The sequence below is a fragment of the Pogoniulus pusillus genome, chromosome 2, assembly GCF_015220805.1.
Source record: "Pogoniulus pusillus isolate bPogPus1 chromosome 2, bPogPus1.pri, whole genome shotgun sequence".
NCBI classification, from domain to species: domain Eukaryota; kingdom Metazoa; phylum Chordata; class Aves; order Piciformes; family Lybiidae; genus Pogoniulus; species Pogoniulus pusillus.
Window position 1 is genome coordinate 37,648,892 of NC_087265.1, and position 16,665 is coordinate 37,665,556.

Sequence of the window (16,665 nt, forward strand, 5' to 3'; positions counted from 1 at the left end):
ACTCCTTTCTCAGATTGTCACCATTTTATTTTCAGCCTGTCATGCAACTGTTCAAGCTCACCCATCATAACCCCAGCATGAAGTGGTGCTGAGACAAAAAGACGGCCTATGTGATCAGATGAGGTGTGCAACCAGAACCTCATTCAATATTAAAAGATGAAAACTGGAAAAAAAGATTAAACTCAAGCATCACCTTAGGAAGCAAAACACACACACCTAAGAGGCGGACACTATAGATTAAAATACCCTTCCAGGACTAAATGGCCAAATCAGCACTGCTGACCACTTCCAAGACTGCAAGATCATTATGGATTTTCAGTACAAAATTCTACACAATAAGGAAAAAACAGACTCTAACTTCTTCAAATAGTATCTGAAAACCCTTCACTGAACCACACAAGGGAGCTACCACAAACTTATACATTTGTTTTCAGACTTAATTTGGCAAAGTTCTCTCTCTTAAATTGTATTTCAAGCTGCCTTTAAAATGGGTGCTAAGTGGCTACAGGATATTCACCTTGGCGTTTCAAATGAGTAACAAGCATGATGCTTTCCATAAACATTTGCCTGCAGGGACATCTTAAAAGACAAGAATACTGATTTCTTGATGGCCACTGGAGAGCAGCAACTCTTGGCCACTGATACTCAAATCCAACAAGGAGGACCAACAACACACCACAAATATTGTCAGCTGCAAACAAAGTCTCATATTTTTTCTACTTGGAATGAAACTCCATCTTCGTTTGACACAGGATGCCCAGCAAAGCCAGAAGGAACAAAGGGCCTCAAAGCAAAGGACACTTACACAACCGGTTGGGGTTGATATGTTGTTTCAGGAGATCAATGGAGCCAAGGCTGACAACAAGACGCCTTCCAAACCAGAAAGAGACCAGTGGGCCATATTTCTCATGAAGATTCATCAGGAACTCATGTAAACTGCTGCTGGCAGTGATATCTGGTAGGTTGCCATCCCTGAGGGACACAAAGGTGGTTATCTAACCATGAACAGCATTCTCTGCCAGTACTGAACTTGACCTACAGGGAGATGGAAACCACTCACTTTTCATCAGTTGGTGTCAGCCCAGGGATACCTGATGCTTGCCTCGATGCCTAGAAGGTGAAAGGAAATCACAGTATCACCAAGGTTGGAAGAGACCTCATAGATCATCAAGTCCAACCCTTTACCACAGTGCTCAAGGCTAGACCATGGCACCAAGTGCCACGTCCAGTCTTGCCTTGAACAGCTCCAGGGACGGCGACTCCACCACCTCCCCGGGCAGCCCATTCCAGTGTCCAATGACTCTCTCAGTGAAGAACTTTCTCCTCACCTCGAGCCTAAATCTCCCCTGGCACAGCCTGAGGCTGTGTCCTCTCGTTCTGGTGCTGGCCACCTGAGAGAAGAGAGCAACCTCCTCCTGGCCACAACCACCCCTCAGGTAGTTGTAGACAGCAATAAGGTCTCCCCTGAGCCTCCTCCTCTCCAGGCTAAACAATCCCAGCTCCCTCAGCCTCTCCTCGTAGAGCCTGTGCATCAAAGTCCTTGGACTGAAGATTTTATACAGGCCTCACAACCTTCCAGCACAAAAGAGAGATTATCCACATCAACACTGCTGAAAATCCATAAACGAAAGCTGGACAAGCCACATCGCTCAGGCCTCAAACCTGGTAGGGCTTGTGAAGCCTATCAACTGTGAGTGCCTGACCCCATTGGCCAAACCAGGATTACTCATCTGCTCAGATGACAGATCCCCGCGCAAAGATGTAAGAGTGAGCTTTGCAACGTGGATTTTCGCTCAGATTTTGCACTGGAGATCTGCACACACGCAGAACCGCAAGGCGAACAGAGGAAGCCATGCGGCGGGCCGGAGCCTGCGGGCTGGGCTGACCTGCCGGCGGCGGGGCCGTCCCGCACCAGGAGCGCTCCTGCAGGCGCCAGCCACATCCCGGCTGGAGCTGAGCCTTCAGACGCTGCCACGGAGCACAGCTAGGGCGGGCCCCAACACCCCTCAGGCCGCCCGGGGCGCGGTGAGGGCTCGACTCGGGCTACCAGCTCCCTGCCCGCCCTCAGCGGGCACTAGGCCGGGCCTGCGCCGCCTCCCGCCGCCGGCTGCATTACCGGGTAGAGGTAGAGTACGGCGCCCACCAAGATGAGGAGGAAAGTGACGGCAAAGATAGCGAAGTCCAGCATGTCCGCGCCGAGACACCGGGAGCGGCGCGGCTCGGCCCCACCCTGCAGCCCGCCGGCGGGGCAGGAAGGGGCGGGCCGGGGCGGGCCGGCCGGGCCAGGCACCGGGAAGCATGGGGAGCCCTCGGCGCCTGCTGCTGGTCTCCAACTCCACTCTGCACGGAGGGGGATACCTGGGTCACTGCCAGCAGCACATCCAGAGCTTCCTCGGGAAGTAAGTGCTGCGCGGCGTAGCCCAGTCCGCCCAGCTCTCCGCGGCTCTAAGCGACCTCTCCCTCTCTTCTGCCAGGAAGGTGAAGCGGGTGCTCTTCGTCCCCTACGCTCTGCACGACCGCGATGCCTACGCCCGCACGGCGAGGGAGAAGTTTGAGAGCCTGGGTAAGGCCGGCCAGCCCCGGGCGCCGAGGCTGCGGGGCAGTCCCTGCGGAAATGCCGCCTTTGCCCTGGGGCAGCGGTGCTTCAGGGGCTGTCCGTGCCGGCTTGCACACAGGCGGGCACTGGGACGGGGCCGGGGACTCCCCTGGGCGAGCAGCTCTGCATCAGGCCCTTTAGTTGGGGTCCGAACTGGGTAGTGCTGCAGGCAGCGGTGGGGAGGGATTTGGCTGTCCGTGCTTCGGGCAGGGCCAGCAGTGGCAGCGAGAGCAGTACCGGGAGACGTTAAACTTCTGCCTGGCGGAGATGCTTTACAGGCCTCCAGAAGAAATCTTGCTGCAACACTTCTGACCACTTAAGGGAGGAAGTTTTTATTCCTGAATATTCCGTGGCATCCTTTTAGCCTCCTTATACCGGGGAGCATCTCTTCCTGTGCATCTTAAACCTCTGCTCAAGCCCTGCAGCTACTGCTGTTCAGTGAGGACCATTACTGTCATGCACTCGGACCAGCCAGGTATTTCCGTGATGTACAGCAGCCGAGCTCTGCTTCGAGCAAAGCTCTTTCCAAAGCAGCCTACAGCAACACCTTCCCCTGCCACTGTAGAGGGTAACTTAGGATACGTTACTCTAGTAATAACAAGTACTCACTTCGCTGAGGCACACACTTTGCTCCTTGTCTTGCACGTTGCTGCTGTATCAGTTGTCCGTGTTCTCCAGACTCCTCTGGCACTTTTCTGTTCTCGGCCAACCTCAGCAGAACAAATCTGTCGAAGCCAGACATGTTAACCATTACCAAATAAAGCAGTCACATCAGATATTTATACTAGTAGTGCTAGAGCAATGATGCCACATCCTGTTCAGACTCTTAGCCCAGCTGAAGACTGACAGCTTTTTGCTGTCTTTTGCTTTCTGTATGGCCAGTAGTGCTCAGCAAGACTTTGTGCCTCAGCCTGCACCTGCGGAGTGAAAGGCCCTGCTCTTGGACACTGAGGATGTGTAGCCTTCAAGCAGACACTTGCTGTAATACAGCAGGGTGCAGAAGCCCTGCACTGATGTAGAATGTAAACTCTGCTTTGTGTTGTAGTGTTCTCGGAAGTTTCCTGGGTTGTCTGGTGAGACATTTCTCTTGGAGGGGGCCTGGGGAAATAGGGCAGAGGGGAATTGAACATAGGATGTTGTTCCTCAAAAATGAAGTGGCAGAGGTGAATACTTTTTTATTTAAGGTTATGGACTAGACAGCATTCATGAATCTTGTGATCCAGTGGAAGCTGTAAGGAAGTCTGAAGCAATATTTATTGGTAAGTTTTACCTTTTGCTTCCTGTTGAGGATTTATATAGTGCACTGTGTTAGTCCTGCTTAGAGGTTGGCACTGTAGAGACAATTAAAACTTTGGGCCTAGAAATTACTGAAAATACAGGCTTGATATTAGGAGGAAGTTCTTCACAGAGGGAATGATTTGCCATTGGAATGGGCTGCCCATGGAGGTGGTGGAGTTGCCATCCCTGGAGGTGTTTTAAGAAAAAAGACTGGATGAGGCACTTAGTGCCATGGTCTAGTTGATTGGATAGAGCTGGGTGCTAGGTTGGCCTGGATGATCTTGGAGGTCTCTTCCAACCTGGTTGATTCTATGATTCTAAAACTGTGCTTTTAATTGAGTACAGTAAGACTGGCTGTAATGTTGGGGCAGGGAGTTGGAGAGATTTATTAATGGAACTTCATCTCCAGTAAATTTCATTTTATTAATTTCAACAGTACTTCAGTGTTAAAAAGCTGTATCATCATTTTATCAAGTCTAGGAAGTTTCAGGGCTATTATGCTCACACTAGGTGTAGTCCTAATACCACAGTTCTGGGTACTGAAAGTGTCTGCTCTCAAACAGCCACCATCATTTGGGGTATGTGCCCATGACCTAACCAATTAACTACTCTTCTGAAACTTCTCATTTTACTGCTGCTCAAAGCAAGATACTACTCTGAATATAACATAGAAATCATGGAGCCTAAAAAGTTTGGAAAGGCTTCAATTAAAACTGGTGGTGAAAGCATGTTAAACAAGTTGTATTCTCTTTCTGCAGGAGGTGGGAACACATTCCGACTCCTAAAAGCTCTTTATGATAACTGTCTGATACAGGAGATCAGGAAAAGAGTTCTTGAGGTAAAAACTACAGGACTTGGGCCAAGTCTAAATGGCAGGGTCTCACGTATAAGCATTTGTTACGACAAACCCAAGTTGATTCTGTATCTTTGTTTTTAATATGCTTCAAATGCTGAACCATCTCATGAAATCTGGTGAACTGAAATCTATGGTCAAATAAGGCTGTCATTAGTTAGTGAAGCCTGAAAAGACTAAGGTCAGACATCTGTCTTTCTAGGGCAGTTTCTCAGATGTAGGACTGCAAGACCTTGGGATATACAATGCTGCAGAGTATCTTAGAAGTAAGGCTCTCAACTTAAAATACTAATGAAGAGCAGTGAAGTTTTTCAACTTGAGGTGTCCACTCTGTACCTTGTTAGTATATACTAGATGTGGGCAAGTTGCAGGTTATCTACTGACAATAAAGTTAGATTCATACATACCTTTTAGACAGTGCCCTGTTGACACTGAAAATGGTGTAATTATTGTGGGTCCCTCCTTGACCTGGAGTTAACATTGTGTGTACCACTGAGCTCTTCCAGTCAGGAGCCCCCTTCTGGCTGGTGAATCTTGTAAGGCATAGCAAAAGTAGACCATTCATGAAGGAGAACAGAAGCAAAGCGTTCTCATAGCAATGCTGAACTGTCAACGACTCCAAGCAGACTTATTCAAGAGCAGTATGTTGGAAGGGCCAGCCACCAAGAAAAAAAGGTTAACTCAGCTATCTTAATATGCAGATATGTGCTGCCTGTTCAGGGCAGAAAGTCAGGAAACACTCAAGTCTCAGTGAAGTCTAGGTAACTGTCTGGTTATATTAACATCACTTTGCTCAAGAGAGCTTATTTTTACAAACTGATCAGCATTGTCCATATGCTTGCATGTTTGTGTGGAATCCTTCCATGTATAACATAGAACATAGTACTGTACATATGGTAGTAATACCTAAACTAGTGTTAAGCTAGCTGGGCACAGTACAGGTAAGCTAATGCTGTGACATTATACTCAGCATCAGATGGTCTGTTCTCTGGAGAAGCCAGTTAAAAGCTAATCCAGGTATTTTCTGCCACATAGACAAGTCTCCTTGTAATAGTGAAGTCCAATATATGCAGTGATGATCTGTGGTCTCTCTTGTCATGTAGTCACAGAGTTGTGAGTACAGGACATGCAACAGTTACTTCTCTGATGGCCACAACACACATAAATTATTGCCCACATCAAAACCTGAATTACTGTTTTACACCTATAAAGTAAGCCATGAAATGAGCTAGAAGGACTAAGTCTGATCTTCTGATTGTTGAGCCTCTGAAATAGATAGATGTTAGAAAATGCAGGTCCTAGTTATGACGGTGTGTACTGATGATTGCTTTTATCTTTCAGGATGGGATTCCTTACATGGGGTCCAGCGCAGGAACGAACGTTGCGACCATCAGCATCCATACTACCAATGACATGCCAATTGTTTACCCACCTTCCCTGCAGGCCCTAGGTTTAGTTCCTTTTAATATTAACCCCCACTACCTGGACCCAGACGTTAAAAGCACTCACATGGGTGTAAGTAAAGCATGCCAGAGCCAACGTGATAACCAGAACGCAGAGCTGGAACAAGTGTTGATTTGGAGACCTTACAAAGCAATAGAATGTCTAACAGCTGCTCCCTAGAACTGCAGATGCCAGTGAGGAAGAAACATTATACTCCCAATTTTTTTTTGAGGGGGAAGAAGAGTTTATTCCAACTCAGTAATACTGTTGCAAAGTGTTTTTAATGAACAGAAATTTTGCAGTCTGAAATATCTGCTTCATACCTGGCACGGAATTGAGGAGGAGGAGAAGAAAAGAGAGAAACTTGAAGTCTTAAGATGCAGTGCACTGTGTTTCTCAAAACTCCAGCCATAGTCTGTTTTGCCTGCTGCTTGAGAAGGCCTAACTGAAATTATATCAAGAGGCTCAAATATCTAAAGGTCTGAAGGATCCATCAGAACAGGGAGATCTTACGATTGTATGCAGTCTTGTGTAGGAAAAGACCTAGGCACTAGTGCACAGAGTGCACTCTGTAATGTCCACTACTGAGCAAGCACATGTGCTGCCATAGCTGGAAGAAAAACACTTTAATCATTATGCACAAAGACTGGCATCACCACTGTATGGAGAAGCTCACTCTTAAATAGTCTGTCAGGAGATAATTTCTCAGAGAACAGTTCCTGCGGTACATCTTTTAGCAGGCCAAATACTTCCCTCATAATCAAATTTTCTTCATGATTAGAGAAGTATTGAGAACTAGGAGACAAGAGATGGGAAGAAAATGGTGTGCTGCTAGAATTCAGATGAAGTTGTAGGTACTCATTTCACCAGCTTGTCCCCAGCAGGCAGTCTTTTCCACATAAATAACTTCTGCAATTTCTCTGAGAGGAGGCTGAAAGCTCTGTGCTGCATCAAGCCCTTGCTGTGTTCCTGGTTTGGTTTAACTACTGTTGCTCAGTTCGGCAGCAAACCTTCAGGAAACATAGCAGAGCTCTTCACAGAAGAAAATTCTTCAGTATAATACCTACTTGAGGACAAACAAGCAGATACTTAATCAGTGGTAATCTGCGGTTCACCACCCTCTTTGACGTAGGTGAGATCTTGGGCACTTGTTCCCACCACCTTCCTTGGTGCTCTTGTCCTGAGGGTGAGCACATAAGAGTATTAAAAAAAAAAATAGAAAAGAAAAAGCTGGGTGAATTGAGTGGAAGTAAGTTTTAAGGCTTTTCACTTCTTTTTGACCAACTTGCAGCAACTACTGCTACTGATGACAGGTAAAATATGTATTAAAATCAATCCTGCTACTCCAGTCTGTTTGAGAGTAAGTTCCTGCTTTGCTTAATGCTATCAAATAGCTCAGTGTCTTGGCACTTGGATAGCTCCGTGTCCTACCTTGCTGCCTGGGCAGCTAAATCTACACTCATTATTGCAGGAGACAAGAGAGGAGAGAATTCGCCAGTATCATGAAGAACCAAACACCCCTCCAGTTCTGGTAAGTGGCAGTTTCTGGTCACAAAGCTCATGGCTGCAGTGTGATGAACGTTTTAAACGTATCCTTGCTTTCAGTGTCGGTTCCCTGCCTGCCAAGCCTCACAGAACTGTGGCATGGAAGGCTAGTTATGCCCTTAACAACTTCAATCGTAGCTTTTGCTCACTTGCAGAAAATGGGTTAGAAGAAATGAAACCCATTCTGCGTATTAGCTGCTTAGAGTCCTGTTGCCCAAATCTGCAACTGTAGGCAGCTCTGATCTTTACAGTTACTGTCCACCATATGTTGTATGTTATGGGGGGTGGTCTTTGTGCAGATGGTAAGATGCTTCCATTTTATCTTTTTGCATATTCTTAACTTTATGTTTTGCTTTCATGAGTGAAGGTTTTTGGATTTGCTTGTTCAGTAACGTGTTCTTAATTAGAGTATGTCCGTCTGGGGAAGTAAGACATCTGGGTTTCCTGTCCCTCTGCTTAAGCTTGGAGTATAGAAGAGTTTCTGCTCTGACAAACCCAGCTGACTGTTGCTAGGTCCAAACAGGATCCAAGAGTGGTGGTAGCAGAAGTGTAGAAAAAAATGACACTTTTCTCCTTAATGGTTTCTCCTTTAGAAATGAAAAATAAGAAAACCAGCTTCTACAAGAGAACTCACCTAATTTTGTCTTGGCTTCTTTGTCAGAAATCAGTAAACAAGAAAATCTTCCCTGCGGTCATGGCAAGCTGCACCAAGCCAGGTCTGCTTGTGACAAGCAGTTCGGCTTTTCAGATAGCTTGGAAATAATGTTACATGTTTCCACCTCCATTAGGGCCTGCGGGAAGGTGCAATGCTGCTAGTGGAAGGAGACAAAGCCACCTTGCAAGGAGTGACAGGAGCACGTCTGTTTTTGAGGTAAATGTGTCATTTAAATTGGTAGCTTCCTTCAGATAGGAAAGAAGAGAGATTTCTGTTAGACTCATGGCAGATGCTGCCTGTCCCCCACATCAGAAGTTATTTAATCCCCTGCTCTGTTTCTCTTTGAGGAAAGTAAGTATTGGTTTATGCTCCAAAGGTGCAGGCAGTACAACAGCACTACAAAGGACGTGTAGTTAACCTAGCCAGTAAGTGCTATGGCATTGCATCCATTGGTACTTTTTGTTTTCAAATTATTGTTACTGTTCACAGAAAGAGCCCCATTAGTGGGCTGTTACTAAAGGCCCAGACTCTGCCAGTTTGGCCTTAGTAAGTTGAACTCTAGAACAAGGTAACTCTTATCTTTGGTCATATGAACGTTACTTAGAAATCTAAGATATGCATCCTGTGATACAGGGAGTTAAAATTGCTTGGTATGAGTAAGGATGCCTTGTTCTATCCCTAGTGACAGATTGAAGCACAATAGTCCTAGCTCTGCTTAAAGCTCACAGCATGGTTTGTCTTGTTTACAGGGGTAAGAAAGCTACTGAGCATGAGCCTGGAACAGATTTCAGTTTCCTCCTGACTGACAGTAATCTCCAGAATCTGTAGTCTTGCATATCATGCAGCAAAAGTCACTGCACAGGAAGACAATGAGGAGGAAGGAAGAAGATGCTCTAGTCCCAGGGCATGTGGAGAACCCTAGCTTTATAAATAAAGATAAATATGCATTAGTGGACTTCCCCCCCTCCCCCAATTCACATCTCAGACATCAATTCTTCCCAGTAAAAAAAGACAATTTTATTGGAATAGATGTGTAATCATAGCTGTTCTTAGGCTGAAAGGGACTGTACATTCATGTATATACCTTGATTCCTTCCCCACCACACAAAAGTTACTTTAACACAAGACACTGAGTCAGCTGTTTCTGCTGCCTAGCTTCACCTGCTAAATGAAAGAATTGTTCATTTAGTGTACTCCCACACTAATCGGTTTCAATTTTTTTGTGCTATTAATAAAGCTAGAAGTTATGCATTCAATTACTTTTATTTGCTTCAGACTCATGTTAAGTATATACAATGCTAATTATGTACAAAAGTGTGCATGTTAAAAATTGTCAGGTTACAAATTTGCAAATCCTAGAAAAGTGCAAAATTTTAAAACATCTTCCACCATGCTGTACAGAAAATCCATCATCAGCCAATATACACACTCTTAAAACATACTGATCAAAACAAAGTAAGACATACAGTATACTCTTAAAGCACCCAGAAGGGAAAAAGATATTGCACAGAAGACTGACAGCAAGTTCATTACAGTGCCTGAAGGGCCATTTTTTGAAAGTAAGTACTTCCAACACTCCTCAGAACGAACATTTAACTCTTAAAGGCATTTTTTGGCATTCAAAAATCCATCTGTAATCACATAATTGCACAATCAGAAGATACAGTTAACGGTTGTTCTAAGGGCTTTGCTTCCACTCCCTCATTAGCTTTAATAAAGAATTCCTTGAGCACATTGAGTAGCATCATAACTTCCATCCAAATGCTTGGCCAAAGGGAGGTAAGTTTTACCAGCAGCATTTCTCTAATTGTATATTAAGCTGCTCCTGCATAATTAAGGGTTGAATCAAAACATGTAGCACAAGCTCTTGATTTTATTCACGGCTTTAAGCAACAGCTCAAAGCTCTGTATGACTAAAGCAATACTGGCAGGTGCAGCACTAAGTTTATTTTAAAATGTTATTTCAAGGTAAAAAATACAGCTCTCTCAAGAGGGAATTACTGAGTAGATAGGAAGCTAAATAAGTGGCTTTTTAAGCTCAGTTAGATCTATGATACCTATGGCTGGATGTTTTCTTATTTCAATTTCAAAGCAGCAGCTCTAAATCATAACCTATACTGACCATCATGCTTTGGGAACAGAAAACACATGAAATGGTGTCTGTGCTGAGTATAATCATGGACCTAAGCTCAGGAAATACTTGCCAAATTTCCCAAGTCCTGTAGATGAAAACAGAACACACAACTGGAGGAACTCCTGAAGAAAAGACAAGATACCCAAATGGCCAGATAAAATAGGTGTAAGTGGTAACTAAAATACACACCAGGTTTCCATAGATGCACAGCAAAAAGGTGAATCAAAATCAAACAAAAAGTACCTTCAATTAAACCCTACAAGTAATTTCTTATATATGAAGTGTTCAAGACTGTAGAAAGGGGAACAACGCTTGCATGTGGGCAGACCATGCTTTGCTGCCACTCAGAGGCATTTCTGCTTTCAGGCATCTGATGACACTAATAGTCAAGAAGACCAAAACAGTATTTTTTTTACCCCCTTTTACTTTTTTAAACTTCCTTTAAAGTATGTGCTAACAAGGGCAGTTAGTGACAATGGGAATTTGACTCCTTGGGCTGGGAGGAAAGACATCTTCCAAATACTTCATTTGAGTCTAACATGGTATGAAACCACTGCACAAAATCTACTCTCCCCAAAAGGAGACTATTAACAAGTGTTGTATTTGCAACTGAAACTAAAAAGATTGAAGCCACAGATTTCAAACCAAATACCCTGGAAAGCACTGAAGCACGTGTTTGAATGTCCACTCAAATATAACCCTCAAGTAGTGCTTTAATCTAACAGTATATATTACATCAGCCCTTAGGCTGACATTAGGATATGAACTTACATGTGACTTTAAAGAAAAGATAATTCTTTGAATAGGAAAAAAAAAAACTATTCACAGCACCTAACCTCAGCATCTAACCTAGCCAGCAAGGTGCCCTTTAACAGTGGAAGAGAGGAGTGCCTTCAGGTGACAATACAGAGTGTCTATACAGATTCTCAATGTAGGAGCAGGAGGCGGCTCACAGCTCCTCCCCTCCCTATATCTAAAGCTCCTTACCATACCATAACTCATACACAGATACACAACTGCAACTAAATACACACATACAGTAAAAGCCTCGTGAAGCATTTGCTTGCTGAAACTGTATTTTCTAATGATTTTGCAGAGATAAACAGGAGGAGTGAGACATGGTCCAGGGAAGTGAGGTATACAGCTCCCACTAAGGCAAGAGTTAAAACAATCACCTAATTATTGCACATTACAAATAGAATTAAATTATCATTCCTGTAGGACTATCTACATTAAAGCAAGCTGATGTAGGACTGTTACCAGTCTCATATAGAATTTCTACAGTGCAGAATGTTTGTTCTTTGTACTTCATTTAAAGGACCCAGAATTACAACTTTAAACAAGATTCTTTTAAAGCAGAGAGTTGAGTAAAGCTTGTAAAGACTTTGCTAAACAAGTTTTGTGAGTTTGGTGATAATATTCACAACCTAAGGTATACCTGAAGGGAGAAAAAAAACCAAAAAGCTTGCTTATATCAGGGTTGCACAACAGCAAAACAACTCAGAGTGTGCATGGGAGTATCACAGTTTTGTTTGGTTTATTGGCAGCAGTGAAGGTTTGTTGGGGTTTTTGGGTTGGATTTTGCGGGGGGGGGTTGGCTTTGGGTGATTTTGGGGAAGTATTGTTTGTTTGGGTTTTTTTTTGGTTAGTGTTTGGTTTTGGTTGGGTTTATTTTTTTGTTTGTTTGGTTTGATTTTTATGTTTTGTTTTTAATTCTGTTCTCTTCTTTAAATCAAACAAGCTTCCTAAAACTGAATTTCCACAATATGTATTAGCCAGCAGGAGAGGTGCAGTTAGTTTAAGATTTGGATTCTTTTCTTTTGCTGGTGTTGGTAAAGTATACAGATGATAGAAGACGTGGTTTCTAGATATCCTATAAGTAAATATTAGATAAGTACCTTGATACAGAATAATTGATGTAAGTCAGATGCTAACTTGGACAGCAAGCATCTAACCATCTAAATGCTCAAAGAGTACAAAAATTGCACATACTAGATATTCTTCACTGTAGATTAAAAGACAATTGAAAATACTATCAAGAATTAAAAGTAAACTGATATTGAGAAATTTTAGAAACATTTTACTTGAAAGAAAGGAGATTTGTCTTCTAAATATCATCCTTTGGTATGAAAGCTCAAAACTGTTTTGGAGAAATTACTCAGTACTAACTACTTGATCTCATTTATGTACAGGTATGAACAGAGACTGAGTTTTCAGTTTCTTTTAAACATGTACATTTACACTCCCACTTACTTTACTCAGCTTCAAAGCTAAGCATTAAACTTTGATAAGTATCATTAGAGTTGTTCCAAAAATTAACAGGGTAGTGTTATGAAACAATTGTTGCTTAAGACTTGTTTATTCTGAATTCCTAATCAGAATTCTCTCATCTCACAGTTTGCTTTTTTTTCATACTTAAATCTCATTTCGAAAGCAAAGGAGACTCTCATTTCACCAGTACCATGGCAGAGGACGGGGGAGTGTGATCCTAAGCTTTACTGACTCAGAGAATTATCAAAGTCAGATTACCCATTTAGTGTGCATTGCTTAATAGGCTCCAATTGACCCAACCTAAGTTATTAATCAGAGAAATTTTCTACCTTTAAAGAGATTCATACAAATAAATTAAAAGCAAGGAAACAACATACCAGCTAATGCTCACACTTAGCACCTGTATGATTTATTTAAAGCTGGTTTTAGGTAAAGGCAAAGTGCAAATCTTCAAATCTATGGGGGGTTTTCCCAGAGGGCCTCTCAAGAATGCTAAGTGTGTGATGGTGTATACCTCCCATCCTCAAGGACCACATAAAATATCAAAAGGCAGAAGATGCTGCCACTCTGGAGAGAGCATGAAGCAGCTCACGGCTCACCTGTCCCCCTCCTCGTTCAGATGCTGCTTTGTGCTGAGCACAAACTAGCCTTAAATGTGAAAGCTTAAGAACTGTTCACATCTAAACCTGTTATAGGCATTTGTGAAGACCACCTAATGTTTGTGATGCACTGAAATGATGGCATTCAAATGCCAAAGCTCCTCACCATTAAACTCTTGAATCTCCCATTATTGCAACTCCGTTATATTTTACTTAAACTTTAAACTGACACAGTGTACTCAGTAGCATTTATTAGACTACTAAAAACATTAATTCAACTGTTGTAGAACTGTACCTAAGGATGTTTTCAAACCCTTGTGCAAACCCTGCTGTGCAACTGACAAAAACAAAACTGCTCTCACCACTCACTACAAAACACCTATCTTCATTTTTCCACTTGATTCTGCTAGCCCAAAGCATCATAATTTCCTGCCCCTTTTTCCTGCAAGTACATACTTAGCCTCCTATATGCATTTAAACAGAACATATATGCATGCTTACAAAAACTATCAATTCAATGCCCTAAAACAGTTCTTTTTTCAACTTCCCATAATACAGATAAATCTCACATTCTGAGCTGAAATTCATCCAAAGCACTCTTGAACAGGCTCTCCTGAAATCCCTTCATGAAATCATAATGGACTTCACATTCTCATATACACACTTAATACTTCTAGGGTATCCTTAGTATTTTTACTGGGTACATAATTGATTTAAAGTAGTGTTTTTCACCTTTCTATAACTTACTTAAAAATATAAGATGTGGATTTTTTTGGATTCACAGAGTCTGAAAAAAAACCCACACCACTCTGAGTTTGGAAATTTAATGCTCTCTTGGCAAGTGACTCAGGGAAAATTATTTTCTCCTAACTTTCCAGATGATCCAGTCTGTCACAGTGATGAGTTACAATATTGCAGCTATGCACGGACCCACTTGTTCACTAGTCTGATTTATCATTTAGTTTATAAAAGTTAAGAAAAAGCAACACAACCCCCTTTACACAGCACACTAATCAGTCACTAAGAGAGACTTCTTTTTTCCAGTAAAAAAAAAATGAAGGAGAAAACAGTTTTAATGAGACTAACAGAACTTGTAAAAACTCTCCTTTTGTGGGGTAATTAGATATTACCATTTCTACAAAGCTAATAAATATTGTGCTAAAAGTTCATGAAATGAGATTACACATGATGGAGTTCCTCAGGTAGTTCAATGGCTCCCCAGCCCAAGGAATATCTGATAACATTTTTAGGAGATACAACACATTCATTTCCATAAATAAATAAAAATAATAAGAAAAGAGATGGTAGAGGGGGAAAAAAACCGTAGCCAAAAGGGAACACACTAGCTAACAATCACTTACAGCTCTGCCTTATTTCTATGCCCCCGCTAGCCCATGATATTTCTCCTTTGAGCAGACATACATACATGTATATACATATATACACACAGACACACATATATACACATACACACCCCCCCCCTTCATACACCACTCCCAAAATTTGTACTTCTCCTTCAACCTCAGGCTTTTCTAACAGTATAGGGTTTATCATTTAAATTATTAAGACCACAAAAATGTTAGAGTTATAAGAAAATACACACTCTTCTAGCATCACATATTACTACACCCCAAAAATACAGTAATGGCTTCCCCAAAATAGAGCATACCATCCCTAACTATTTTGTTGGATATAGCTCATGTAAGGGTCTAGTATTTTCTTTTCCCAGGTCTTACACACATTTGGAAAATGGATCCATTATCTATCTCCATGACTGCTTTTACAGAATAGAAACAAGAAACAAACATATGGCTAACAACTGGTTTGTTGTCACCAAGCCAAGAAACAAGCAGGTGCTGTTTCATTGAATTGTGCTGCAATGTTGTTTAAATGAATTTGCAGTAGGAATTTACCTTTTCTTGTTATGAGTTGCATTACTAATGAGGTAATTTGACCAATATAGATGCTGATTATTCCTCTGTATGTCTTCAAAATACTAAATATATTATGGGATCTCTTGGTGTGTGTCTTTAGTCTATTTAACAATATAAATAATTTTCAGCAGCATGTATTTCCTACCTCCTTCAGCTCCTTCAACTCCTCTGAAGTTAATTCATGACTATACTTTAAACAATTTCTATAATCAAGTAGTGCAACACAGATGTTCCTTGCAGAACACTCTAAAACTGGAACTACACAAAACAAGATAGCAACAGCCATTTACAGGATCAAATGGCAATAAATTGTTCATTGGGCTAAAAAACATATTGAAAAGTTCATAACTCTCAGCTATCCCAATTTTGAGTATGACCACTGCAACTACCAGAATTTTAAGGTACTGCTGGGGAAGTTACAGTATTCTCAAAGCAAAGCCAAGTATCTTCTTCACGGTCAAGGAACACTTGACTCTATTCACCTTTAAATCAAATCCTACTCATCTTGAATTAAATTATCAAGCTTGGGTTTGGAGGTTTCAGTTTTGTGAGGTTTTTGTTGGCTTTTTTGTTTGGTTGGTTTGTTTTTTTCCTTTCCTTTTTTTTCTTAAATAGTTTTGGCAGCTATTTAAAGGGATTGAGGAGTGAACAAGTCAACACAGTTAAGGAAAAATATGCAAGCAAGCTAACTTGCATGGGTACATATGCTTATTACTATACCTCTGTCATAGGTTCATCTTCAAGACTTAAGAACCAAGCCCCTGAATGCTGAGATACACATTTAAATCAACCAAAAGATTAAACATATTTCTGGAATCCATGAAAGAAGGAAGGTAGAAGCAGCAATCACTTGGAATCTCGAGTGTTATATTCAGTCTCTCCTGATGAAATCTGGCTGAGCCGTTTGCTTGATCCCCACAGCTTTCGGGAAAGCTGACCTGAGCGCATCTGTTTAAAAGTAATTCAGAGAAACAAAAGGAGGGGGAAGGGATAAGGTGGATAAATTAAAAAGGAATTCAGACACTGATTCTGGTGAAATGCAGACACCACAATGTACTGCATAAACAAAAATTACACCAACAAAAATTATTTGAAAACAAACCAGAAGTTACACTTAGGGATGACTCTTGGGACTAACAAAAAACAACAGACAAAACACTGACCACAATCTTCTCTGATCTCGAATAGTTAAAGAGATATTGCCAAGTAATGCACCTACTGGAAATGGATTAGAAACAGCATTTACTTTGCTGTTTTGATAGGAAGGAAAAAGAGAAGTGAATGTCAAGCAAACCAAACCAAAAGTAGAAGGACATTTTATTTTAGAGCTTTAGAGAGAAACTGCTAGAAGTGAAAA

At 41.9% G+C, this 16,665-nt stretch overlaps 3 protein-coding genes across 4 annotated transcripts in view; 1 reads left to right on the forward strand and 2 right to left on the reverse strand.

Annotated features, from left to right (window-relative positions):
- The window catches only part of LOC135185111 (cytochrome P450 20A1), a 14,574-nt gene extending 12,313 nt beyond the window's left edge, over positions 1–2,261 (reverse strand). The window contains exons 1-3 of one of the 2 annotated variants that reach the window (XM_064161506.1): positions 2,117–2,261; positions 1,061–1,110; positions 806–972 (exon numbers count right to left, since the gene is read on the reverse strand). In XM_064161506.1, coding sequence (XP_064017576.1) covers positions 806–972; positions 1,061–1,110; positions 2,117–2,188 — 289 coding nt within the window. In that variant the 5' untranslated portion in view covers positions 2,189–2,261. Of the gene's footprint in view, positions 1–805; positions 973–1,060; positions 1,111–2,116 lie in introns of those variants that run through there. The other variant, XM_064161516.1, reaches the window with a different exon arrangement.
- Positions 2,226–9,626, forward strand: LOC135185126 (alpha-aspartyl dipeptidase-like). The gene is made up of 8 exons (XM_064161554.1): positions 2,226–2,399; positions 2,475–2,563; positions 3,781–3,855; positions 4,633–4,712; positions 6,069–6,242; positions 7,642–7,701; positions 8,504–8,586; positions 9,120–9,626. The coding sequence occupies exons 1-8, from the start codon at positions 2,299–2,301 to the stop codon at positions 9,196–9,198; spliced, it is 741 nt and encodes a 246-aa protein (XP_064017624.1). The 5' UTR covers positions 2,226–2,298; the 3' UTR covers positions 9,199–9,626.
- Positions 9,363–16,665, reverse strand: part of NBEAL1 (neurobeachin like 1) — a 97,120-nt gene continuing 89,817 nt past the window's right edge. Inside the window, exon 56 of the mRNA XM_064161562.1 lies at positions 9,363–16,256. Within this exon, the coding sequence (XP_064017632.1) occupies positions 16,155–16,256 (102 nt within the window). The 3' untranslated portion in view covers positions 9,363–16,154. The remainder of the gene's footprint in view (positions 16,257–16,665) is intronic.

What these genes read in the sequence shown, in the direction of transcription:
- LOC135185126 (XM_064161554.1), top strand. Translation starts at nt 2,299, where the DNA reads ATGGGGAGCCCTCGGCGCCTGCTGCTGGTCTCCAACTCCACTCTGCAC. An exon ending in GGAGAAGTTTGAGAGCCTGG is followed by an intron (nt 2,564 to 3,780) that starts GTAAGGCCGGCC and finishes TTTTTATTTAAG; the next exon opens with GTTATGGACTAGACAGCATT. An exon ending in GTCTGAAGCAATATTTATTG is followed by an intron (nt 3,856 to 4,632) that starts GTAAGTTTTACC and finishes CTCTTTCTGCAG; the next exon opens with GAGGTGGGAACACATTCCGA.